Here is a 27904-nt window from a genome sequence, read left to right on the forward strand (position 1 = left end):
AGAAAAGTGCGCAAAAGCCCGGGGAATCCCTAGTTTTCTTTTTTTCCCCTTCGAGCCACGATGGCCCACTTTTCCTCGGGTCCTCTGTTCTCTCTCCGGCGCGTGTGTTCCAGACTCACCTCGACGCGCAGCTTGGCGTTCTGCGGCGTGCGGTCGGCCGCGTTCTGACTTTGGCACGTGAACGTCGTGTTGTCGTGGTCCTTCCGCGGCATCACCCTCAGCACGGATTTCACGGTGTACAGGGGGCCGTCGTCGAACAGCTCCTTCGTCGTTTTGATGCCTCTGTGCAGCACGTTCCCCAGGCCGTCGATCCACGTGATCTGCAACGAAAATAGCCGCGATCGTGGTGAGACGTTTAATTAACACGTGACTTTATGAATTCTATACGCGGCAGCCATTTTCTCTGGTAAATGGCAGCGGGCTTTTCGGCGATTATTGGCTGGAATTAGCGGAAACAGAATCATGTCAAACGTGGCTGCTAGTAGATTGCGGTCTTATGACGTTCGCTATTGTAGCTAGTAGGTACAGAATCAATTATGCCCTTCGAGGCTGCTCGCTGCCAATTACCGGCGTAACGCAAGGAAGCCGGTTGTTCTCGCCCAACCATCTATCAGATTTCAAGGGGATCTTATCGAGCTGCGCAAACACAGCATCCGAAGTGGAGCGAGCTCCGCGGAGGCGACCACGGATCGCGCATATCGGAAGTTATTTCATTATAACGGACCCCGTCATATTTTATTCAATAATTCGGCTACGATCGATCTTCCTGATAAGGGTCCAAGCCCACCCCTCAGGACTCTGAGCATCGAATCACGGTTAGTGCAGCATCCAGGCAGCCACCGACGGGCTTCAATCGCGAGCGCAGCCCGCTCTCCAAACTTTCGAATTTTCTCCGGAATTAATTCACCCTTCCCGCTGCTGATTGAAAATCTACCCTCGTTACGCGTCTGGATCAACGTGAGAGATAGCGCGCATCGCCTTCCCTCCCCTCCGCGAATCGCCCGGTCTCGTTTCGGAAACAGACTCGTGAGCGACGCGCATATCCCGTTATTCAAACGTTTCTGCGCTCGGTTTCGGTCAGATGCCCGCGTGACGGTCCTGTCCACCGCTGGAAATCGATCTAATCGGCTCTAATTAGAAATCTCGCGACGCGAGCTGAAACGCGGCTTGTTACCGATACAGGCTATTTCCGGTCAGAAACGCCGATTTACGCGGCTCGCATCCCCCGCATGCGGCTTTAACCGGGCTGTCAGTGCTCCGATACGAAGCTCCTTTTGGATATTCCCGATATTTCGCCGGTAATCCCTTGACAAAGATACTCGCGCGCATTCTGCTCGCGGCAAAGCCTTGCCACGATTCAATGGCTCGTCCGCTTGACAGGAGAGAAATAAAGGGACGCCGCACGGCGGATTTCTTAGATATTCATATTCAACCGCTACTTAACGAAGCGTGCAATTAAAACGACGCGAGCCCCACAGGGTAGCAATGCTTCCATGGTTCTATCGAATGTTTCCAGAGGTAGCTCGGGTAAATTGAACCGCGAGGCAGCCTCTCGCGAGCACCGCAATCGGGCACTTGTTCGGCTATCCGGATAATGGAAGTGCGAGTTGTTGCCAGAGCGCTGGCCGCCGAAAAAATCTCATTATTGCCCGCTGGACCAGCGTCGACGTACACTTCGCCGCGGCTCATCTATTATTCGTCTAGGTGATCTGAACGACGCGCACACGAGCTTTCGGAAGCACGCACGCTGGTACGCCTGTAGGTACGCGCATTGGTATATTGTGTCTACACGACCAGGGGAGAGTGTGTCGGCCACTCTGCCGTAGCTGCACCGACGCGAATCGATCGTATCGTCTATAATTAGGCATGCTGCATCAGTGCTTCTGCACTCTCATATCACCGCGAGTCTCCACTCACTGCGCTCGAGCACTATTTACGATACTTGGCAGCGCGACGCCGCGCGGTGCACCGGGCCGCGTCAGGGCGCGTTGTAATTTTAATAAACGCGCCCGCAATTACCGTCAGAGAGGCAGCGACGACGCGGAGGGAACGACTACGGGGGAAACGAAAGAGAGGAAAAAGGAACCACGTTAGATCTTCGGGCTCTGGATGGACGGTCTTTGAAATTTCTTTTCCCCGCCCGATGAATATTCGATGAGGGGGCGGGCGAGGCGACCACCCCCTTGGCAACGAACTTTTCTTGCATCCTGACTCGGGAAAATATACGTACTTTCTTCGCGCCCTTGCGTAGCGGAGGAGAGCGCTTGCCGACTTAATTCCTGCCCTGTCGGCGACTGTGTGGGCGGCAATCGCGCTGATGGCTGCTCTGTCTTCGCGTGGACAGCGAAGGGAAATAATAGAGGGCTGGCTCGTTTGGAAACACGGGATTAACGTTGCGACAGGGCCGCAAATATTTGTCACGGGATTGGTCTTCGTTGAACCGGAGCGCACGAAACGGTAACATTCGTGATCTCTCGTTTCCCAACGTGCTCGGTTGCCGTAAATACTTTGAAGCTGGACGCGGATGTGATCTTGTGGCAGATCAGATATGGAACGAAACGGTGGATTTTCGTTTTCCAGAGTCTTCGGTGCACGTTTCTACCTTCCTTTAATCATCCCACATCGTCATGAATGCAATGAATAGTGCGAGCCAAAGACGTCTAAAGGCGCCTAAAGACGTTTCAGACGTCCAAAGACGTCTCAAGACGATAAGACTTCAGTACTGAAGGTTCACATCCTCGTGGAACATAGCCGCGTTTTGGTGCACGCGTCGAGACGCAACGGGCCACGTTCAGTGCAGCTCCGTGACCATGCGTTTGCGGTAAATCGATCTCGACCGCTCTAATTAGAAGTTGTGCGGATTCGTGGCCGCGGTAACATTCGCCATCACGTCGAACGGGGGAGTACGATTGGAAATTACCGTGTGTGTTTTATCTGTGGCGGCGATCGGGGAAAGCTCGTGAACGGTTCAGGGGAGAATGTTATCTGCGTATACAGGCTGCCCCAAAATTGTGGGATAAGCAGGTGCAAGCAAATACGCACCGGGAGGAATGAAAGAGTCGTTCACCATTTTCCAATCTGAGGCCAAGTTATCGGAATATAAGCGGAAATATTAAGCGGGCAGATGAAATCTAGATCATCGTTCTGAACTTCAGAATACATAGAAATTACAGAGCTGGTAGGTAAGCTACCCAGTTAAAAAATGTAGGAGAGTATGCCAAGTTCTTTGTCACTTGAATTAGTAAACTGTATTATAGACACTGTGCGGACAGTGCATAGAAAAGAAAACGGACATAGGTAGGCACTCGCAAAGTTGAAAAATTAGAACGTTTATTCATAATGGGAACTGCGACACTTTCTTGTCCTTGCCCCGACATAAAACTTGCATGCATCGTGCCTATACCTCTGGGCGACTCTCCCACCAATTTAGGGTGAACTGAACTAATGCTGGCACTGCACTAATCATTTGGCACTCCTGATTAAAAAGCTGAATATTAAGAAGTACAAGCTTAGAAAGTACTTTTTTACAATTTCTTATTTTTCTTTCGCTACAGCACTGCAAAGTCCAATAGTTGAACTACACACTTTACATCTGGCAACACCACAAAGTGGGACAAAGGACTGAGTTTTAGGCGTTTTCTTAAAATTTTGATAAGGGGTAGGTAAGTATATTTTGTCGCTTTATAGCTAAGTAATGGATTGAAATACAGATTTACTAAATGTTACAGGTATTTAATAGTGAATGAAATAGTCTGTTTAAACACTTTAAACTTCGTTTTTAACTACATATGTTTTTCTATGTAACCTCAAATTTTAGGGTGTCAATGATTGTACTTTTACACCTATTTTCGTTTTTTATTGAATATTTTTAAAATAAAAGACTTAATAGGTACTCAAGATGTTTTATATCAATGAGAAATCCATAATCCTTGATAATAACTGAAAATTAAGACCATATAAAAACTTCACAAAAAAATATAGACATTCCAATTGAGATTTCCGCTTAGGGTGCCAATCATTGTACAGTTTACCCTACCTGCGTTCGGTTTTTGTGTATTCTGAATTTGAAGGTGGACGGCGGTGCACTTGTCGCGCTTCGCGTCGAGCACTCAGTATTATTCGGACTATAATAACCAGTGGAACTTTAGGATATTATTCGCGACGCGTTTCCCTCTCTCCGGGGCTGCAAATTGAAATTTAAGTAACGTGGCTTAAAAATTTAGACATCCCTTTTAGTTTCGCGTGTGTGAGTGCACGAGCTGCTGCCATTCAAATGACGCGCATCGAAAGTGAGTCCCCTGCACTGCGGCTGCTTCTATCTTGGAAATGAAGCCCCAGACGTCAAAATGCCAAGTGTCTTTTCGATTTCTTATAATGCAAGGCGTCTACCTGCACCTGTCTGTTTGATTAAAAATTTTGGGGCGCTCTGTATAATCGCTATCATAAAGCTCGAGAGCTGCCCCCGATCGATCTATCCCACCCGAAATAAATGCAACGTGCACGTTCCTGCAGCCTTCACCGATTTCCATCCGTCGAGCGGTTTTTTACGACCTAAATATCGCGGTGAACGCCGGTCGATCGGCGTTCCACGCGCCCCGCGATCATCCCCCTTTGCGAAACGGTGTCTCCGTAACCTTGGCTGCGGCCGTTTATTTCCAGCCGAGCTTCCCCTAACGCTCTTATATTTTTATAATTCCACGTAAGCGGGGGTAATCTCGTTTAATGTGTTCCACGCCGGTTCGTTAAAGGGTGCTTTATAGTCCTTTATGGAATTAATTAAGAAGCGGGAAAGAGAAGCGACGCTGCGCGCAGAAAAAAAAAGGGAGGGGTGGCGGAGGAGTGGAACACGGTAAAATCCCTTGCCTTTCCTCTCGCTCTGGATCTCCCCGCGATATTGCCAATCTCGCCGCGATTCGCGCTCTCCGTGAAACGTATAAATCCGTTGAAGACAGCGGCTGCTTTGAACGATCAATCACCGCCACGTCGACCTCACCTTTATGTTCAATTAATGAAACGGAGGCACGCTCCGCGACAAAGCTGCGATTTCCGAGCGACTTCTCGCACGGTCTTGCCCTTCTAAATATCTCGAGCACCTCTCCCTCGAGCGTGGGGAGGAACGCTCCTCGATATTCATTCACGGATGCCCACGGGAAATTATTAGCCGCGAGTCCGTCCGGACATCGACGGCCACGGGCTGCTACTACATAATTCGCGATACGATTCACGGATACGTTTCGGCGGTCCTGAATTATTCGCGGCGGCCGGGGACCCCGCAGCCTGCGATCCATTAATAAGTACGAATCCAGATCTGCACGGTTCGCGAATAACCAGCTGCTAAATTACGAACGAGACACGGAGGAATCGACCGTAGAATCCCGGCCGGAAACGATCTTATCCCCGTGCTCCTGTGATCTTTCACTTAATTGCGACCTGTCGAATAATTCGATCGGGACAAATTGGCCCCGCGTCGCTTCCTAACGAGCGGGCTTTCTGCCTCGCCGCGGCTTGCTCGTTTTTCGTCGCGCCACGAGTTCCGTGCACCACGGCCGGCTGCCGCGGGTTTCATGGAAGCGCGAAAAGCCCTGCCAGGCGATACCCCGTGCTCGACAGATACCCTGCTTTCCCGGGCGTTCCCGTTGCTCGAACGGGAAGGGAGCTCGTTTATGGAGGCTGCTCGCGGCGCTCCATTTTTCGCGCGTACGCGCGTGTAGGAGGTCGTGCGAGCCGCGACGCCACCTCATTAAGCCGTCGTAAATATAACAGAGGCCGGGAGGCAGGCGGTTTACGTAGCGGTCGCGAACGAGCGACTGAATCCCATCAGGTTTCATTAGATAGGAATCAAGCCCGGGACGACAAAGGCTGGGAGGCTGCCGGGCCTGGCAAGAACGACTATTCGCCCTCCTAATGAAATTAATTATCATCTGCCGTGGCCGCGCGCGAGTTATCGAGCGACACGCGTTACACCGTTATAATTACCATCCTCGTTTCGTCGGGAGCCCGCGTGTAACTGTTCCTAGCCGCGAAAGCGACGCGACGGCGTGTGCACTTGACATCCGCGGTGCACGACTCTCCGTTTCCCTCTCGTTCTCTCTCCTCCTTGCCTCTCTCCCTGTCCCGCTCCATCCCCGGGAATGGAAAAGATTTCCCCGTGCCGTAAATCCAGAAAGTCCTTTCGTCGTGCCGCGTAAAAGCCGCGCAAGAACCCTTTCCGAGCAACGTCGCGGGGATTTCTCGCGGTTCGAGCGGCCGCGAGCGTGTGTGTTGAAACGCGAAGCGGTCGCTCGATGAATCCGTGACTGAACTTACGCGGCAGCTTGGGGAACGTTGCTCGTCGCTCGAGAAGCACTCAGCTGCTAAAGAGATTCCTTTAGATTATTGTAAAAATACATTAAGCTCGAGCGCGTGCGAGGCCGGTGAAAAAGATCGCGGGCTCCTCTCGGGGAACAGCGGCGGGGACGGGAAGATACGTACCTAATGATCAAGGGAATGAATGGGACCTTCAAGGGTATTTGTAAAAATTTGCATTAAAAATATTTTTATCCGTTCACTCGGCTCCGTCCAAGATTAAATCCTGAGTGCGCCACTGCGCGTGGGTCCCAGCGAGTTGAATTGGGTCTAAGATTGTACTTATCCTTTGAAATGGGTCCGCGTGAGTTGAAACGAGCATGAACCGCCCAAGTTTCTCCGATAATCCCGAATGCCTGACTATATTTCTTGAATCCATTATACATATTGGTGCGAAGACACGTCCGGGGCTAGTTGATGCGTTATTCTGTTTTCAATTTTTTTCATTTTTGTTTTAATTAATTACTTGATAACAAATATGCTAAAATATACTTGGGTCTTTCCTCTTTAATATATTGTAAACGAAAAGTTGAGAAAATACATACAAAACGAATGAAAAAATGTTATTTGGACGAAGGTAAAATGTATCAATTTACTCTATAGCGGGGCTAGTTGATACGTTATTCTGTTTTCAATTTTTTTTTTATTTTTTATTTGAATTAATTACTTAATAACAAATATGCCAAAATAAACTTTCGTCCTTCCTCTTTAATATATAGTGAGCGAAAGCTTGAGAAAATACGTACAAAATGAATGGAAAAATGTTATTTGGACGATCAATTTGGATGTATCAAAACTATTTACTTTTTCTCTGTATAAACGAAAACAGTTAAAAAAAGGATTGTTAACGTCAACGTACACACGCCTACGCTGGATCGTAGGAGAGAATTGAACAACAATCATCATATATCTCGCTGGAATGGAGCTACACATATACGGTGTCGAGATAATTCGTCTGTATCAACTTGCCCCCTGTATCAACTAGCCCCGGTCTCCCCTACGCGAAGGAAATTGTAAATAGATTATAGCGCACCAGCGAGAGTGTTAAAAACGAATATGTCTTCGACTGCCAATGAAAACGTAACGCTTTTTCGTCACTGAATTCGCAGAAACGATTGCGAATAATCGAGCACAATGTCAGGTCGTTACTGCGTGACGCGTAATAGACTCGTTCGAACACTGACGGACGAATATCATCGTTAATTTCTGCAATTGGCTGAAATCCGGGGGTCGAGCGCGCCCTCCCGTTCGTTAACCCGTATCGCCCCTAATTTTTATGAGCCTCCTCGCTAGACGAGCATTCCTTTTAATAAAAACTTCGCTGCCGTCGTTGTCTTATGAATGTATGCAGCAGCTTCCCCGGTGTTTTTTCGTTCCTTGAATTCGCGCCGTTTGCACGGAGGGGGCGGGCAAAACGTTTCCTTTGATCCCCCGTAATAGAATTAAGAGCGCAACAGCGATATTAAAATTTTGTTTCGCGAAAACTTGGTAATGTTTCGCGGGCAAGTTTCCGCAACAATATGAAAGAAAGTTGGCGAGCTACGAAGTTGTGGGGAAACGAGAGGGAAGAAGGAAGAGAGTTTCGGGTGGAGGGAAGAGTGGACAAAGGTGAGAGGTTGGTTCGGGGTGGGGTGGAAAAGTCGTACGACGCGCGCGATAATTGAAGCGGCACGGGAATCGACGGCACGTCGATACACCGAACAAAATACGATTCTAAGTGTCTGTTGGTATGTATCAGAGATGTACCGACTAGGGTTTTGGCCGACTAGCCGATTAATCGGCCCCCAAAAAGCTGACTAGTCACCGATTACAAAAGTGGCCGGACAGTCGAGCTTAACCGACTAGTCGGCACATCTCTGATATGTATGCATTAAGTTTTTATTGGGGACGAGGAATTTGGACCTTGCAGAAAATCCAGCTAACTTTAGCTTTCCATCGAGGGCGATTAAATTCTGCCCGCAAAATAAATTGACGCGATCGACCAAACCTGGTGTATTAAACAGCACTGCATTTTAATCCCAGCTTTTATCCAAATAGCTAATTAACAGCGGGGAAGTTTAGACTGGAAAGATTGGACCGCTTTCCTTGCCTCGTCGAGGATAAATTTTCATCCCGGTCGCCCCGGAGTTCTCGACGAGTTCGACGGGGGGGAAAAAAATGTCGAGAGTCGCGTAACCCGGGGCGAAATTCGCGGAACTTCTAACGATCCATTTCTGCTGAACCATCCTCGACCGCCGCCGACGTACACCGCGTAATGAAACACGGAGGACGTTCGTTAAGTTATGACGCAAATTACGAACGGAGAGCTCGGTCGAATCTCTCGTGAACGAATTATTTGATCTCGAAACAGTGGTGTTTGACGCGAAAAAAAGAAGCTTAAACGGCTTTAGATTGCAATCGGAACTTCTCTATTGGGAAATTTCCGCGATGAGAAGCTCCTTCAGCTACATTCGACAGAAATTAATATCATACAGGCCGGCTGGTTTAGACAACATGTATTGTCACGGCGACGGTTAGCTGGAAGGTTGCTCAACAGGATCCGTAAATTTAACCCTTAACTGGTATACTGTTTTTTCAAACGTAACTGTTATCTCGGGGTCGTGGCAGACCCCAAATAAAAAAGGACACAGAAATTTGTAAAGTCGACATTAGATCAACCTCTATGAATACCTATTTTGTTCGTAGGTAATGTATAAAATAATAGATACGTAGAAAGTTAAACTATTATGATGAAATTAATTAGAAATTCAGTTTACAAACTTAGACAACCAAATATTTTGCAGCGAACCTTGCGTGCTTGGGGTCATGACTGACCCCAGGATACCAGTTAAGGGTTAAGTAATATTAATAAGCTATATTAGGTTCTTAAACAAGTACCATCGAGAATGACTCCCAACGCTCCTATTTATGGAACCCGAGAAGCTTTCCATCGGCTAGCGAGGAAATTACGAGAATTTTCGAGGGAAACGCTCTGCAGCCCCTTTGGAGCACGCGATTGCGACGCGTTCCACTGTCGGAAACGCGTTATGCGTGCTACCCTCGCCGAATATATTCATTCAAATGAAACGCAATTACCCGTATCAGTATCATCATCCCGTCAATCCCGAGCCGACGGTTTCGCGCGGCCGAGGTGTTTAAAACGACCGCCGCTTCAGACGGACGGCAATCGTTTCCCGCGCCATTATACGCTACCGTGTTTTAATTACCCCGACGATCTTCTAGCGCGGGAAACCTGCTGCTCTTTCGGCTCTGTTTCCTCTCGCACGTTTCACTCTCACGAATTCCTTGGCGATCGTTCGCGAGCGCATTACGCCGCCCCGGCGAAATAATTCATGAGCCGGTCCCAGCTGCCAGTGCGCAAGTTGTTTCGCAGATTCGTATCAGTTTCGAGGACCGGCGTGCTTCGCAATCGACGCGTACGCTGCTGGCCGTGCACAACTGTTATTCGTAATGGCGATAGTTGGGCCACGAGCACACTGGCTTTCTTTTCTCCTGTTCTCAGTTCCCCTTGTTGTTCAGCCCCTCCGCGGCAGTTCGCTGCTGATTACTCGCGCGGTTCGCGAGCATTCTGCTCGACAAGCGAAGCGCGATAATTGCTGTCCGCGGCTTAGCAGATCCCGGCGTTATTGATAACCGCGTCTGGCATCCATGGAAACGCGATTTTCTGCGATTCAAAAACCCCGCTTGTTTTCCCCCTTCTTTTTATTTCCAACTCCAGACAATTCGGCCACGATGGCCACACGGGTGGGAAACATTTTCTAAGCAGGAAAAAAATAGGAGAAATGAAAATCGAGGCCGTACACACGCGCGTTATCGCGCGCGGATCGATCCGAGCGGCGTTTGTACCCCGCCGCAAAGCTTTCAGCTGCAGCACACAATAGCCAGAGTTTTGCGGAGGCTTTTCGTGATTATTCGCCCACCGTATGACCAGTGAACGCGCGTAATCGACGAATTACTACAGATCGGAACGCCGTTGCTCGGCTCACGATTACACGCTCTCCCCCTTCCCCGTTTAGTTGGCGTTTTTTTTTTTTTTTTTTCGTCGCCGGGGATGGGGTAGTTTTTCGCGTAACGTAAACCAGAGAGTAACTATCGCTCGGGGGGCGGTGTATCCCGAGTGTATTTTTTTCGCCCCGCGATTTCGGGTGCGCGGGTTGAATAAACCCGTTCGTCACGGTTCGCGGAACGTCACGCGTTCCACTGCAATGGGCCGCTCGCGGAGGCGATCCTGCCTGCTATTTACTGGCCGCGGTGCTCTTTTCTTGTTTTCGGACACACCGTAATAACCGTGAACCAATCCACAGCTGCGAGCAGAAAAGGAAACCGGCTTGGCTCGACCGGGACTCGAGCTTCAAGCTTCCATTTGCCCCGCGATTGCTCTAATTGAGCTACTCGGACCATCGATAAATTCTTTTTCCCCGCGGCTGATGATCCAAGTGCCAATCACCGGTACCGTTAAACATTTCCAACCCGACACTGACCGGGAATCATCGATAGAATCCCTTTACGCTGGCCTTTCTAGCCTACATAGCGTAATATCGATCTCCACTCTAGCTGGAATTAACACCATGGAAATAATACAGCCGATCTGACTCTATCCTCGCCGGTTGCCTGACAGATACGCCAGCCAAACGTTTAGACCCCTCTTTGACACGCGGATTGCACGAACGATCGACCCCCTACGAGTCCACTTCGTATGTAGTACCGAAATTCCAGCGATCGTTTGCACGGCGAGGTAATTTCAAGGTATGTGCAACAAGGGTCATCGCACAAGAGCGGTTCAGAGAGGAAACCCGCACGGTCGTTTCGACGTTTTCATCGTGAGCGATAATGTTTATGAAACCGGAGGAACGTCGATCGAATGGCCGAGCAAACCGGGCAAGCGATATCGCAGGGGATGTCGGTAATAGAATCCCGTTTCGGTCAGATCACTTTGCGATCGCTTCTGACGATGTATGTTCACCTACAGAGTGCGTGCACGGGTCCCCGGGTATCATCCTCGCTCGTCCAAGAAACACCGAGCGTCCGGTGAATCAGGGTCCCGCAGAATCCCCCCGCAACCGAAACGGAAAATATTTGCCGGGGCATTTCGCGCGAGGTTTCCATCGAGCCCTCGCGAATCCCTGTTTTCGCGTAACGACATTAATCAAGGGATTCGCGCCACTTTAATTAAAAACCGCGAGCTGGCACAGGCTCGCGCTCGCGCGCCCGCCATCGAGCGGCCGTGAAACAAATTTAATTAATTTTTCGCCGGTGGTCCCGCGTCGACGACAATCCCCGCGACTCGTTATTTATCTAGGCTGAAAGGCGTTCTCCGGTCGCGCCGGATCGAAAGCGGATTTCTGTATTAGCGATTGCAATCGCTGCGCCACAACGCGATCCGTGCCCGACGGTGAATTAGCGGGCAAGCCTGGCCGCTGCGAAATTGTTCGCGGTGTCGCGACTCTGCCGGGCGAATTAACGCCGCATCATCGATATCCACGCCGCGACCTGTTCTTTATTACATCATCGATTCAATAAGCTCCCGGATAAAATTAGAATCCCCACGAAATTCTGCTGTGCCGCGCGGTGGGACAAAATCCTCCTTTCTGTGTCAAAATCGTAGAGCTTTTGATAGGAACAGGACAGAGGGATGATTCTTTTTCGAGGTTAAAGTTAGGGTGTTGTAGATTAAGGGAAAAATATTGGAAATGTATGACAAACAAGTTTTGACCTTGAAAATCTGCGTCAAACTTGCATTTTCGAAGAAAATTTTGGTTTTTCCATTGTAACGTGTAGTTGAGGTTTTTTCTTGACTTGTTATACATCACTTTCTATAGATTTTGACGTACTAAATTCGAATCTGTTCGCAGAATTTGGCAACCTGGAAATTCAGAAAATTATGAAACTCGGAGTGCAAGTAGAGTAGTTCATCCGTAACGCAACCCTATCTATAGTTGGTGCTCCTTAATGCAACTTTTGGGGGTGAAATCACTGCTTGAAAAAAATGCAGAAGTTTCTTTTCCCTGAAATATCTCAAGAACGGTAAGAGATATCGAAAATAAGTTTAAACAGAAGGTACATCAATTTCTTATATCCAACAAAAATAGAGTTGCATTACGAATGATCTACTCTACTTGGACACCAAGTTTCATAATTTTTTTAATTTCCGAGTTGCCGAACGTCCCTGGTGAACGTAATCCCCTTAAGTTGCATTTTTCTTCGAATCTATAGATTTGAATTCACCGCGACCAAATCTATACGAAATGATGTATAACAAGTCAGGAAAAAACTTCAACTACACGTTACAACGGAAAAACCAAAATTTTCTTCGAAAATGTCAACTTTGACGTAGATTTTCAAAGTAAAAACTTGTTTATCATATACTTTCAATATTGTTTGCTTATTATGCAACATCTTAGCTTTAACCTAAAGAAAGATTCATCCCTCTATCTTATTCCTATCAAAAGTTCTACGATTTTTACCCAAAAAGGAGCAGTGTGCGGGGGCTGGGAACGGCTCTCGGCTTCGAGCGTGCAGGTTCCAGAGAGTCGCGGCGCCGATCGATCGAATCGGTGGAGCGGATTTTTCGTTTCTAGCCCCAGATTCTCCTAATCGATAGAATTATCTAGGTCGACAATACCTATTCCTACATATCTCTACCTAAATCCAACGTTTGACAGGACCGAGCTATATCATCGGATCACGTTGCTAATATTCCCGCAGCTCGGTAACTTAGCCTCCTAAAAGACCACGATCTAAAGCCCGAAATATTCAGAGCTCGCACATAGATTCGCCTTCGTCGACGCGATGCTGCGACGCGCTCAGGTAACTCGATAATTCGATCGCGGCGGCCACGTCGCGATAACGCATCATCGTGGTACATCAAGTACGTGCAGCCCACCGCCGTCGAGGGATTAATGATACCATTATTCAAATGGCATCGGTGCCTAGGCGGAATTGAAAGGGGCCTGCTTGCGCCGCCATTCCGCCGCGCATATACGCGCGTGTGGAAAAACATGCCCGCGTGGAAGGTAAATAGGCAAAGTCGGGTGGAATCGAAGTTGGGGCAGGGTGTTTGAGCCGCTGCAGGCTTTTTTTCCAACGGTCGGCCTTTTATCTCGCGGCGTTTTTTCCGCGATGCACCGCGGGCCCGCGCCGCGGCACCCTCAAAGATCCGCTCTCCCCTTTCACGGTATCCCAAACGACGACGGCGCGCGACTCGCTGCGGATTCGAAGTCGGTCAAGCTGCCATTTCGTCGAGTCGCTTCTGGCTGCTTTAAAAGCGCTCTGCCCCGTCCGTCATCGCGTCGAGACGAACGCCAAAGCATCGTAAAGCTTCGTTGGCTGGCTTACTGTAGCGCGCGTACCCTGTGCCTCTGGCGTTTGAAAATTTTTCGGCCACTCCGGAGGAAACACCGTCGCCGCGTGCCTTTTATAGCCGCCACGCGCAAGGCACAAAGCTTTTGCGCGCGGTAATTATGTGACCGACGTAATGTAGTTTAACGCGTTACTTCGGGGCCTCGGGGCTCTACGCGTTTACACTGCCAAGCCACCCCCTTTCCGTTTTTAAATTAGTTCCCGTTTCGCGGTGGCACCGCGGACTCCTTGGTTCCTCCGCTAACGACGGAGTCGGTGTGTGCAGCGAGGACGCGATTTCAACAGCCCAGAGTCTCTTTGCAAAGTGGAGATTCTGTTGGAAGGGATGATCGAGTCTGTCGGGGAACGAGGCTTGAGCACCGATGAATCCCCTGTTTTCGAAGCGTCTCGATCCGAGCCCGAGATACCGCTGCGCCTCCTTTATCTTACCAGAGAATTGTTCGTTTTATCTGGGTACTCCTAAATCCCCGAGCAACGCTCCAGCCCATGGCTTATCCATTCGAATCAATATTCAACAGCAAAAGGAGAAAGGGTCGAGAGTCTTACCTCTGCAGGCGGCTTGCCAGCCACGCTGACGCACTCGATCACCAGTTCCCGGTCCTCGGTGGTGATAAGGAAGTCGCCCTGAAGGATCTTCGGCTTCTGGGGCGGGACCAGGACGCTCAGCTTGGCGAATCTCGAGCGCAACGCTGGCTGGCCGTCGTTCGTGGGCGAGGCCTGACATTGGTACGTGCCGTCGTCTTCCAGCTCCACTGGGTATATGTGCAGCGAGAAGTCACCTGGAACAGAGAAAAACCATCGTTGCTTTTTACTCGCAGCGTTCTGCGTGGCCGTTCATGCATCTTGTTCTCGGTCGCCTTGATCCGAGCGAAAGGGAGCGACCGATCGAGCGACTCGCATTCCTTTAGACTCCAGAGAGAACTCAAAGGGTACGAGACATCTTTGTGTCTCGTTCGGGATTTCTGCGATATCGCTGATCCCCGAGTAATTCCTCTGCCTTCTGGATTATTTATTTTCGACCGCGGGGCGTGGACAGTGGAGAGATCGATTCTCTGGGATCGCAACGAAGCGTGTGCAAGCCCAGCGTTATCCTCTCGGTTAGGCGTTAAAATTGCTTCGCGTGAAGTCGCGATGAATTTTTAGCGAGGACGGCGGCCCCGCCGCGGACGGAATTCCAACGCTCGGAAGGTGGGTCCGCGGGCAAATTGAACCGACCGTAGGTTTTTCGCTTGATACGCAGCCGGTGTATCGCTGAGGGGGTAGGAGGAACGGAACGTGGGAGGCAGGGGGTCGGATAGAAAACCATTTACCCCCGTTGATTGAAACTAACGGTTTACGAGCGTCTGCTCGATGGTATCGCGCGTCGGCCCGTACGTAGGGAATTTCTCCGACTGACGGTTTTGTTTTCAAATCTCCGCGTATACGTGTAAGCTGTCAGGAACAACGCGAGCGCGAATCGACGCGAATTAGAACGTCCCGTTGCCTGCCGCGTCAGCCGAACTCGTATTTTTCTCCCCGCTCCTCCACCCGCTGCCCTCTCCACAGCCAGCCCCATTCTCGCGAAGGAATCGCGGGGATACACCTCGCAGCAATTCCTTAGAGGAGCATCACGTGCGCCGATTATCACCGCAAGCAACGGCCATTCGCGCGATCAAGTAAATTCGTCCGCCGCGTGATTTATTCGGAGCAGAAACCCCCTTCCTCGCTTTCCCTCCACCCACCCACATCCATCCATCTATCCAGACATCTATCATTCTGTCCTCCACCTCCCCGACCAGCCACCCATCCAATTCCCTCTCGCTTGGCGTTTCTTTCATTCACCCATTCATGCAACTTTCACGAGCCGCCTCCACGCTATGCACGACCAAGCGATTGTGCTTCGGCCCCGGCGAACAGGATGAAACCGAAACGAACGAACAACCGGACCACCGGAAACGGAGGACGAGGGGCGGCGACAGGGGACCGCGTAAATGGAAAAATAGAATCGTCTCACTTGTACGCGACGACTGATTATTTCCGCGATAAATCGCTTCCGTTCTTGCGACAAGACTTTCGCCCTCATTTTTTCGGCCGTTGTTCGAGCTACCCCTTGTGTACCCGGGCTTCGCTTCGGCGGAGAAGAAAAGCGACGATCCTCGGTTCCGGAACCGAGTCTTATCTCCTTCTGTACCGGGTGTTCGCGAATTCACCCCTGGACTCGCCACTGAAATCCGTGCTCCCTGACGTAATAACGAGACCAAGTCTGTGCTCCCTAGGATCGTGACAAAAAGGCTCCCGCTAACTGCCGGTACTTAGCCTTCTATCCACGAGCGAGAGTGCCTGTCGAAAGTGGATCAACCGTTCCGCGAGACGCAAATATTCGCGGGTTTACAGGGCTTACGAGCCTTCTCCTACCCCGAGTCTCTAGCTCGCGCTAACAACGATCCGCCCCGCGGAGGCAATAACCGTCGCATCCCGTTCCTTTTACGCTTGGCGTGCGCCGCTGAAAGCCACGGGGCAAAGACGCGTATTAGCGTATCCGCGGAAACAAAAACGCATCCTCTGGAGCACGGTTTCCCGGCGTTCCCGGGCCAGAGCGCCGCGCAATATCGCGGAAAATTGGAGGCGAAAGGTATCGTCGCGGCGATAAAGGTACGCCTTATTGCGCGGCCAGGTATGACGCCGCGAGAAACGAATAGAAATTGGTGCACGGCTTCTCATTCTCGTCCATTCCCACCGTCTATTTTCGCCATTCACGTCCACGGCCCCCGGTGTATCTCTGTACCATTTTGCGAGAAACAACGTCTCGAGAAACTCGACGCGGAATATCGTCGGACGGGGGGCGCGACGTTCCGGAACCAAAGTTCAGGCGCTGTTTCTCTCCCTCCTGGAATACACCGGACTCAAAAATAATTCCCACTCGCGGCGAGCGGTGAAGTCGAGGAGGGAGGATTTCCTCGCATTATGGGGACGGACAATAATTAGCACTCCTCCGCAGCCTATTGAGAGCGAAACTTTCGGAACTGCCAGGTGGCCAGGATGCCGCTCACACCACCGCGACACGAGCCGCGTTTCCACGCCGCTTCGGTAATTACTTGCGCGTGGGACGCGCCCCTCGCGAACGACGCCAGCTAGGCCAATGACACGGGGAGCGCGCACTCCGAGTTGAGCAACGAGTGTAACTTTCCCGTAAATAAAACCCCTGTGGCCGCTGGCAAAGAAAAACCGGGGACAAAGGGGCTAAGTAAATGTTCGTCCCCGGGCTGGTGCGCCGCCGTGGCGTTTCTCGTGTGCCAAAATGGCCGCGGTACAAGTGCAGAAGTTTGACGTTTACGGGGGAGCACTACTGTTCTCGTAGGCGTAACGTAGGGCTCGCTAACTCGACGGGGAGAAATCCTGCTTCCCGAGATACAATTCTAGAAATTTCCGACCAAGTGCTCGGACAAAGGGGAGAAAGAGGGAGAGGGTGGCTCGGAGGGACTGAAGGAGACGCTTAGAGAGAGGACGACAACCCTTTAGCGGAGGAGGCACTGGAAGAGAGCTATAACGACTAACTGGGATGCGGCGAAACAATGCATCACGAACAATTAGTTAGTCCGCGTTCAGTCGGGGGATATTACAAACGGCCATAATTAATTTTAATTACACGGAACAGGTAACGAACACTCCACTACAGACAACTATGATTAATTGCGCATCGTCAGGCTGCGCGGCGTAGATCGCAGCTGGATCTGGAGAACGTTTAGCCGCGATGTGTTATGGGTCTCGGTTAACCATCGCGTCTCGATGGCTGGTACTACTCATCTTTGAAATTTACTCGTCGGCGTTCTAACTGAAATTTATTGTCAGACGGGATGTTGAGCTGTTCGGTGTGGGTGCTGATTGAACAAGTTGTATCAGTTACGGCTAGCTTATGGCAGGATGGATCATTGTGTAATAATTCCCAAGAACAATGAATTTGTAGCTAATAATTTGCTAGACAACAGGCAAATATTATTATTACGAATTACGTCGCTAGGTACGGACCGAGTTATTATGCGTGTTCGGGAAATGTAATAATTAAATGATCGTTGAGTAACAAATCCGTCGGTAGTATTAAACCAACCCAATTATTATTATTATTATTATTCGTCTTTATTACTTGACACATCCAGAGAAGAAAATAATACATAAAGACAAGCGAAGTAAATGGCGAGGCTGCAGTACAATACTGTTAGAAGCCTAACCATAACTAAATAACTAACTAAATGACTAAAAGCTAACTAACATTAAGAAACTAGAAAGTTATTGCGACGCATAACGTAACCATATATATCGCCGAGCTTTACATTTAAAATCAGGAAACGAATTTAAACCTCGAATATCAAGTGGGAGGGAATAATAGTAATGAGCCGAAATATAAGCAAAGGATGATTGAAATTTAGATGTCAAGTGTGTCGGTATGGAAAGGAGACTTTGGTGTCGAGTAGAAAGAGAATTAGGGCCATGGTAAGAAAGATTATTGCGACGAATATTATAGAGATAAGGCGGGACATGAGATGAGAGTATTTTGTGAACGATACAGCATAAATGGAAAATCCAGCGCTGAGGCATACGTAACCAAGACATTTTGACATATAGGTGAGAGATATGATCATACTTCGTTACACAAAAAGAAAAACGCAAACAGGAGTTTTGAACTCGCTGGATAAGGTGAGAAAGATGATAGGATAAACCTGAACGATAGACTACATCGCAATAATCAAACAACGAAATAATCAAAGATTCAGATAATAACAGTTTTTGTGCCGATGAGAGAATATGACGGGCGGGGTAAAGTAGACGTAAACGCGAATAGGCTTGACGACACAGCGAGGAAACATGGTTAGCATATGAAAGCCGAGGATCAAAAATGAGTCCCAAATTGCGAATATGTTCTACTTTTGTGCTGACAGTGAAATCATGGGTAAGTGCATTCGGCAATTATGCGTGATTTCCAGAGAAAGAACAAAAGTAGCATACTTTCAGAAATTATACGTTCCTCTAATTTCGAGCACCAGATTTAAGAGAAATCTTTGACAGCTGAGAATATCTCAGAAATTCGGATGTTCCATCCGTATCTCCAGATAAGAACTATTGATTTTGTTTCCGGCTGCCATTGCCAAAATTCGGGGATTCCATTCAGAGATTTCAAGCGTTCCAAGAGAAGGGTTTTTAACCAGCAGGAAACGAACGCCGCGTACGTGGAGCGACGCGCAATACCCGGAAATTTCGAATTCCAAAATCGGGCCACTTTTCCGGTGAGGTTTCGATGGCGGTGTGCGGGGAGGGGCAGGCGGGACAATAATCGGAAAGCGAAAAATTTGAATAAACGGCCGAAAATGGCCGGGTCGCGGCGACCGCTGAATATGGGTCACCGTTCCGTGTGCGCGCGCCAGTTTTATGCATAGGAATACTAATGATCCAGATTTACCGTGGTGGTATGTCAATCAGCGCGTCTATTACCGCCATTATTATTTCGGTTAATTGGATCGCAATTTCCTGTTACATTCCCGTACAACGAGAATAATACGGCATTATCATTTTGAATCCCATCGCGCCGAGGAAACCGCACTGTCGCGTCGGGGACCACTCTCCGGTCATTTCCGCCGTTTTCCTTCTTCTAACTCGCCCTCGAAATTTTTTCGGGGGCATAATTATACCGTCCACGGGATGGGAAACGGTTCTATTACAGAGAGAGAGAGAGAGAAAAAAAGAAGGGAACTGAAGAATAAAGAGACGAATATTTGACGAAGTAACCACGAAGTTAATTCGAAATCGTGCGATATCCGTCGAGGTGACTGTGTGCTCGATGAAGACCATCGGAATTACTGTCGATCGCTGTTAGACGTAACAGTAGCGTCGCGTGTTTGCTTAAACAGCTCGTTAAGGGGGCCCGTTTCTTCGCAACTTCTGCCGCGATAGACAATTAGCCGTTATGAAATGCTAATGTCCTCGCGAGTATCGCGATATCGCGTTACGTGAACCAGGAGCCGCGAGCAGAGGTCGAAGGTAACGATCCATTAACCGACGGCATCGTCCCGTAAGCGTGACGTGCTAATTTCCCTTGTTCTTTATCGGAACGATGGATCCAGCCCTCTCGCGGACGTCACGGAGGATTTCCACGGTATCTGTGAATTACCGATATCTCCGTTGTGTAATCGGCAATCTCTTGGCGCGAGCCCACTAATCCTTTAATCAGGAACGTAGCTCCGGCTGTCCTGGAACAATCGTGGACCGTTTGGTGCCGCAACTGAGCAAACACCGCCTATACCAACGGAGGGGAGCGAGCGCGAGCTACGCATTGCCTTTATTGCTACGGTAAATCAAACGGATCTCGATAATGCACAGTTGACCTTACCTATAAGGTAAGGCCAGGTTTGCGCCGTAAATTTCGGCAACTGGCGCGAGCGGTAATTTTCTTAGCGAGCTCCGTCGGGCAATCGATACTCCCCCGGTTTCACCTTCAGTCCCGAGCGGATGCCTGCGTGGCGAGAAAAACGGCTCAATTCGCGTTCATTTACTTCTAAATACACAGGGGGTGGTTCTCGCGTAGGAACGAACCAGTTAGCGGATTAAACCGGCCATTTTCTCCTATCGATTCTTCGTTTACCGCGAAGGAAAAGAGGCGTTCGAGCAGCGTTATGCTCGGTACCGCGGAGCGCCCAAGGAATAATGCAGGCAGAGGGATTAACGTCCATTAATTTCACTGTTAACGATCGAGTCGCAATTTAGGCGGCAGATTAGAAGCCGGCTGCTCTGACTGTTTCGTCCGCGACGTTATCGACCGCCATCGAGAGCGCCGACGTTAGAGCGAGCAATAATTACAGCATGCGCTGGTCAGCCGGCCGTGCGCCAGCGTTTACAGCAAGAATAAATCGGCGAGCGGTTGATAATGCATCGCGAAAGATCCGCGGGGAGGTTGCGTGTTTAATACGCGAGCCGTGCGCGAGACACGTGGCGGATGTAGGTACAGAGCGCTCCAAGAACGACGTTACGAGCGCCTCTCCGGGAATTTATTCATAGCGCGGTCGTAATTTTTCTTTCAACTTCGCCGCGAAGGGTCCTGAACCTCTTCCAAGGCGGTGAATGGAACGGCAACTTTGAGATTGTAAATGTAATTTGAAACAATTAAATTATTCATTTGCATAAGTTTTACTCGAGCCAGAGTCTGAAGTTACGGAGAAATACGACCCTCTTTAGATGCGAAGTGTGTCTGACAATAGGCAATCCGTTTCTCCTTCTTGCGTCTCTCCTTCCGCGCTGCAGGTGTAATGGTCTATCATTCTCGGTTGTATAACTATGTACTTCCTCGTGGATGCATTATTTCGGAGACTATTTTGCGCAAGAGTTCGCTCGGATCAATGGGCGCTTTACGAGTGATATGGAAGTCGAACTTCTACCGTAGTGCGCGCAGTAGAAGTCACGGGGGAGATCTGCCCAGTTCCCGTTCAGACTGGAAGGCGTGTCTGACCGTACATCGTCCTCCTCTACTTCCTCCACTTCTGTCTCGCGCTCGGTCCGTGGAACATGCGAAATGCCCTTTTATTTTCACTCTACATACTCGAGAAGAAATCGATGCATAAGAGTCGCAGGAGTTACACTCGCGTTGAAGCAGTGTTCTTCCTGGTTTCACTTGTTCAGCACGAGGGTCTCCGTTCGTGCGAAAAATCGCGGGAAAGCCGTGTGTCGGGGCTGATGAATCGCCCTGCAGGGGCACGCAGGCAACAGTGGCTATAACTCGCCGGCCGAAATTAGTAACGGTTAGGCCTACAAACGGCCGGTAGGCGAGCGAGCGACCGCCGGACGAGCCAGCCGTGACATTAATCGCGTCTGTAAATTTCAGGAAAGCACGGCCGGCGTAGCTGTGTACTTGGAACGCAACGAGGGTGAGCGTGGGTTCGGAGGGATCGGGATAGCTGGTCGACGACGCGACGACGACGCGCCCTCCCCATCGGAACGCGCGCCGCTGTCGATCCGATCATCGGCGAGCATCGAACCCTGAAAATCGGGAATTGGAAACGGTACAGCGGAGCCGGCGATTAGAGCTTCCCTCGGCTTTGCTCCATTTCTTCCGGGGGGAAGGGGGCGAACTTCACGGCGAACGTTAGATAAAGACGCGATCCCCTGCCTCGCCGATCCACGGAGATGGTTTTTTAATCCCCGTGGAACGCCGACAGGGATAACTTACTCGAGGGTAATAGAAATTCAGATAGCGTGCGACACGGTCCCGTAGCGAGACAATGTTCGTTAACTGGCGCACGACTTGGTTCATATCTCGATACGGGGTATGCGCCGTCCTAAGAAACAGCCATTCTAGTATGTCTCTAGCTAAGAAAATGCAGCCCTTCCACTGCAGTTGCTGCACTGGCACCTGAGAAGATGGTTTCCTCTTAACTTCCTCCACTAATTGTTTGCATCCCCACTGAGGACATTGTGACACACAATCTCAGGCCCTGAAATTATCCTTTACACTCCCGAAATTCCTCAACACTGTACTTTCAACGATATGTACCTACGTGCAGCAGATCCGTGGGGTGTTCGTTCTTATTTTAAGTGTGACGGGTGCCAGGACTGACGCGACGTTCGATCGCAAACGTGACACGTGTCGGTCGAGGGCAATTATACCAGCCCCTTGTAGCCGATACCTATCGGGTGTCCAAATATTGTTGCCACCAGCGAACACGTGCCATATTCAGAGGCACGATATTAATCAGATATCGCGCGGATGTGCGCTACGCTGCCGGAATATTGCCGCCGCGGTGTATGTATATCCAACAGCGGATGCCTTCTGAAGATCGAGCTTCGTCGCTGCTGGACATTGTCCGCAGATTTATGGCCCTGGCGATAACGGATAATTAGACTCGAATCGTAGCTCGCGCGATACCGATCGCTGGCTGGTTATCGCCGAGGAGTTTATACGCGCTCGCGCCAGCGTGTGTGCATCTACGTACGTGCCAGCATGCATACACGTGCGTATAAAGATTGTTTCGCAGGCCAGTGTCCCTAGGATTAGCATATGCATAGGGGGAGGCGTGGGATTTTGGTAAAACTGTTCGGATGGCCTGTGTGAAAAGCTGGCTGGCGTGTAGCCGCCAAAACCAGCGCGAACGTGACCCAAAGTTTCCGGTGAAACGATAGAAACGGCGATAACCATCCGACATTCGCCGCCATTATCGTTGCAAATCTGCGACAACGCCGTACCTCGGACCCATTCTCGGGCGACTTAGGATTTAGGGTAAACGAACCTGGATGCTAGTGATTTTGGGGAACAAGGGCAGAAAATTCGCCATTTTCACACGTGAAACAGGTTTTTCTCGAAACAATTTTTTTAGATCGGACGCACATTTTTCTCAAAAACTACTGGACCGATTGAGCTAAAATTTGACACACGTTCAAAGTGAATGTGTACCTATAGCCGGAACTAGAATTATATCAATAGTTTTAATACAACCTTCCCCACACCTTGTTTTAGCTCAAGAAAAGTCGAAAAAATCAAATATAAATTTTTAAACAGCTGCGATTTCGGTAACAATGTCCGGACTTGGTTACATCTAGTTCGGGCGATAACTACACTCATATAGATTAAAAAAATCTTTGGTACTTTCGTTTCAGATGACTAGGACGGCCGCAATTCGTGCGCCCGATGGGGCCGGTTTTTGATGACACGACCTGCGCTTCGGCGTGTAACTTGTACAAATTTCAATATAATGCATTCCAAAAAATTGTGTTGATACTTCAAACACTACTAAATATGTGTGCAAAACCTCTGCGCAGTAGGTGCCATAGATTTTACAGAATTAATTTCCAAATATCACCTTCAAAAACGAGTATCTAGACTAGAATACCCCCTTAACAGGGCTCGCATAACTGCACGATCTCCGCTGCGCGGCTTGCCGGGAGGGAGAGACCGAGAGAGGGTACGAAATTAGCAACGAGTCGGGCTTATTTACTGTCAATTTCAATATTGAACGATATCGGGAGGAAGTGGGTCGCGGGCAGCGCATTTCGCCCGCTCATTTTCGATATAATTTCAGCACTATAACGGCGCAGATTCATATCGTAGTAATTCCCTCGCGCAACGGTCGCCACCGCCACAGCCGCCGTTCCCATTAAATGAAACCTCAGACCGCAGCAAATAACGAATTCGTTTGAACTGCGGGACACCGGGTGGCCATGAATTTCCCGATTTAATTGCGTTCGATCCTTCGGTTTCGTTCCACCAGACCCGATATCGTTCGTCTTAATAGCGTCTGCTCGCGTCGGAAAATCCCGGGCTCAAAGGAACACGGCGGCTACCGAAAATTCGTTTAAGCGTATTCGCGAAAATTGCCAGGCAAAAACCTAATTCCCCATTCATACCGAGCATTCATCCCGCGACGGTCATAAAAGGGGGATTGGGATGTCGGTGCAGCTCCGCCGGATTTCCATCGGCTGGCATTGTTCCGTCGATCGCATTTTTCTTGCCACAGTAATCGTTCATGGCTATCCCGACGCTTTCTGAAGCGTGGCTCGGCTGGTTTCGTTGGCTCGATAGTTCCCTACTGTCGCACCCCGATAGCTATCAGATATCCATGTCAAGTACGGTGACGTACGAGGTGTAAAGATGAGAGGTGTTACGTTGTAATATCCTTGACATTAGGCAGGGAGCGCAATTCCCCTTTGCTCCGAGGTGGCGGAACTCTTTTGCAATCATTGCAGAATTCCACGAGCCTCATTCCCTATGCGTCGCACGAAGTGACCGCGCAGGGCGCAACAGCGTGCGTGGGTGGATCGCAATTTAAACGCTCGAAACGCGCTGGGCAGATGCGGTACCTGTCGAGGGTGCCTCTGGCAACGAGCAAGACGCGCGCTGAAAACCGGTAAGGCCGATTAATCGAGCAGGCTGCGCGGTCGAGGCAGGCGGAGCCGGTCCTGCAGGTTGCTCGCCCAGGTAACCGCTCCTACCGATCTGGCTGACGACGGTTGCTGCTGTTTCTGCTCCCGCTTCGGCTGCCGTACTACCGTCTAAGATACCGAGACGCGGATAATTGATATCCATACCGCGATCCCCGATCGCTATGCGAAAAAAAATGTCGGAATTACGAGGCGACGCCATCGGCACGAGGATTAATATGCTCGCATGATAGAAATTTATGCGTCCGCGGGGCACTGTCCTCCGTTGCCCGTATACGCCACAAATTTCACTGTTAACTAGGCAACTTAAGGGTTCCCGTGTTAATTAAATGTATTTATCGCGCGGATCGATAACGAACGGCGACGAATAGGGGTGCATTCGAAGCCGGCGGGCAACGCGGCGCGCCGAGAAATTAACGAGCGATAAGGGGTTATTTATGGGAAACTGCCGTTTCGGGAGTTCTTATTTTACGTGCCGTCTGGATGATCGCCTCTTCCCGCGGAGGTACGTATAGGGGCGTGCGTGTAACGTATGGTCGCCGTCTAATAAATGAACGATCGCGACGTTAAGTGGAGGGAAAATTGCGATCCCCTCGTCATCGCGATACCGCGCGTAGCAGGGTGGGGACCTTTGTCCGCGTTTCGTTCTTCGCGGCGGTCGGATCATTTTTCTCGTCAATCCCCGCGGAAACCGACGGATCCGGTCGCGCAGGTTTCGCATCCTGTTCGCGGGGCCATGGAAGATTCCACTTTGCGCGAAGCGAGTCGGCCGATTGCCCGGAGTAGATGGAGCCAGCGGACGATCGCGAAATCGAGGCGTGCCCGAGCGTACTGGCGTGCAATTAACGGGCAAACAAGACATCAGGATATCGCTATTAATTTAATCGCCTGTACGGGAAGAGGACTGGCCCCGTCTATGGCCAGCCTAATCGCAGCTACGTCTCATCGGTCGAGCCAGCTGTCCGAGAACGTATCCCAACGATCCCTTTTCCCGATCATATAACCATCGACTGTACGGGGCCGACGAACTTGACAGGTAATAAGGTGGCGGTGGTCGGCTAAAGGATACGCGAAGGATTAGCCCTTGACGGCCTTGACCGGTCAGTTAAGTTTGCATCAAGCGTAATCCTCGTGCAGGTTAGAGACACGAAGAGACACACCCGATCGAAGGGCAACCGGTTGTCGATCGGGGCGGCAGCCATAAAATTAACGCTGCCACTGGCTGGTAGTTCGGTGATTCCTAACGCGATCGACCCCGTCGAGCCATGGCGGACGCTTTAACCGGCAGGGCGTGTGCCAAATGTTTCGGAAGTAATTTTAAAGTTAGCCACGAACCCACCCCGGCGGTCGACGGCATCTCCTGGCGAGGTTTTTCAAGACTTCCCAGCCGACGTCGCCAGCGGGTTACGTTGCGAATCCGTCGATTAAAAACGGAGACACGTACGCGACACCGGCTGCTCGCGGCAGGAGCAGGTCGTAGCCGCGACTCCGCGCCTCCTTCGTCAATACATCGATGTCGCGACTGTGCCGACAGCTCGTTCAACTTGCAAGCTGTCGGTGATGGTCTCGTGCGGGGCCACGGCTGTGTTTACCAATCTGCACGGTGGCGCGAATTGAGAGGAAGCCGAGCGTGAGGCCGTCTCGAACTCCATTGTTCGCGAACTTGTCGCGGCTGGGTCGCGAAGAGGCAACCATCCACGAAACGATTCCACGGTTTGGAGACGATGTTTGCATCTTTAAGTGTCTCTGATTTCGATTACTTGGTCTGGGGAGCCGCGATCGGGTCGCGTCGACTCGCGACACTCCGCGGCCGTCTTTTCCGATACAGCTCGGAACAGGTTGTATCGACAACCATCTACGCGCGGCTCCCTTCCAGGGATAGACTCGTTTCTCATGGGTAAATCGCGCGCAAGCCGAGATGGCCGGAATATTCCGTGGGCGTTGAAGTTTTCTAGCAGCAGCAGCGATTGAATTGTTTTAGGGGGTAAGTCAGGCGGCCGAAAAGAGGCGAATACTTGGGAATTTTTTTTTATGAAGCGCAAGCATATATTTTTACAAAACTTTTTGCGCTTGAAAGAGCAACGTTTAAAGAACATTTGGTAATTTTTTCGTAGAAAAATGTTTAAGTTTATAATAAAATAACAACCCACATCCAAGAAGCCTTTTTAAAATTTGCTTTTGCGGTGACCACTGCCATTCGGAACCAGTGTTAGTTTCTTTTTGGCCGAAGGTGTGCGTGTAACGCGTATACGTATTATACTGACGAAAAATTTCTTGAACAAGAAGAATCAGAAGAAAAATCTTACCATTTCCGACAGATCCATGGGATGATATTACGATATCTCTGTCATGCGTGGACCGATTTTATTGAATTTGGTCTCGATCGAAAGCTTATGTGCGGTTTACACGAGAAAAATGCCTTTAAATTTAGGAAATATTGCAGGCGTGATGAGATAATAATGAAATAAGTTTCAGGTTAAGTTGGAATAGCCGTGCGACGAGTAAATGATAGCGGTAGCGACAGTCGACGTATACATGGTGTCTTTCATGTACTTGGCGTCGAGACGCTACCGCGTCTGTAGATATTATAAAAATAAACATTTTTCTAGGAAAAAATTACCAAACGTTCTTTAAACGTTGCCCTTTTAACTGCAAAAAGTTCTGTAAGAATATATGCTCCCGCTTTTTCAAAAAAAAATCACAAACATTCGCCTCTTTTCGTCCGCCTGACTAAATATAACCCCTTAAGGAATCGTCGAGTGACATCTGTGCGCGTTTCAATTGTCACATCACGGGCAATCAGATACAGAATTCCATTGAGAGAGATGAAAATGGCCACTATGTCGCCCCAACATCTCCCTCTGAAACGAAAATATTATTCTCGGGAAACTGTCCTCGACTGGCTCGCGCCACTCTCGCGAGAGCGTTCCTTCCCGGAACATCAAAAGCAAAGGAACTAGCTCGGCTAACGTAGTTAGGTGGTACACTCAGTATATTAGGGGGCCGTTGGCTTAAATTGCCTCTTCGCCTGCTCGAATCTTATCGTTTCGAGCCGCTGTGATTGCAACGAAAGTGCGGCGTGGCCTGCATGGCGTGCGGCGTATGGCTGGCTCTCGTTGCATTCCCCTTATAGGTGCACGGGAACGGGCACACGGACCGCCGCGCCGGCTGGCAAAGCGCGTATATAATATCGACACAGGGAATGCACACACTGTTGTATCGCGAAATCGGCTGTCGAGCTAATCCTTGTCGCGCCCGGCAAACAAATAGAAGCAAAGCAGAGCATATGGGCTGGCAGGCCCGTGGC

The 27904-nt window shown here is 49.9% G+C and overlaps 1 protein-coding gene across 2 annotated transcripts in view; it reads right to left on the bottom strand.

Annotated features, from left to right (window-relative positions):
* LOC143373268 (irregular chiasm C-roughest protein) overlaps positions 1 to 27904 on the bottom strand; it is a 280817-nt gene that overhangs the window by 20304 nt on the left and 232609 nt on the right. For both annotated transcript variants that reach the window (XM_076820370.1, XM_076820369.1), the window contains 2 exons: positions 14251 to 14483; positions 120 to 320 (listed from right to left, as the gene is read on the bottom strand). In XM_076820370.1, the coding sequence (XP_076676485.1) occupies positions 120 to 320; positions 14251 to 14483 (434 nt within the window). The remainder of the gene's footprint in view (positions 1 to 119; positions 321 to 14250; positions 14484 to 27904) is intronic.

The sequence above is a fragment of the Andrena cerasifolii genome, chromosome 9 (assembly GCF_050908995.1).
Source record: "Andrena cerasifolii isolate SP2316 chromosome 9, iyAndCera1_principal, whole genome shotgun sequence".
NCBI lineage: Eukaryota > Metazoa > Arthropoda > Insecta > Hymenoptera > Andrenidae > Andrena > Andrena cerasifolii.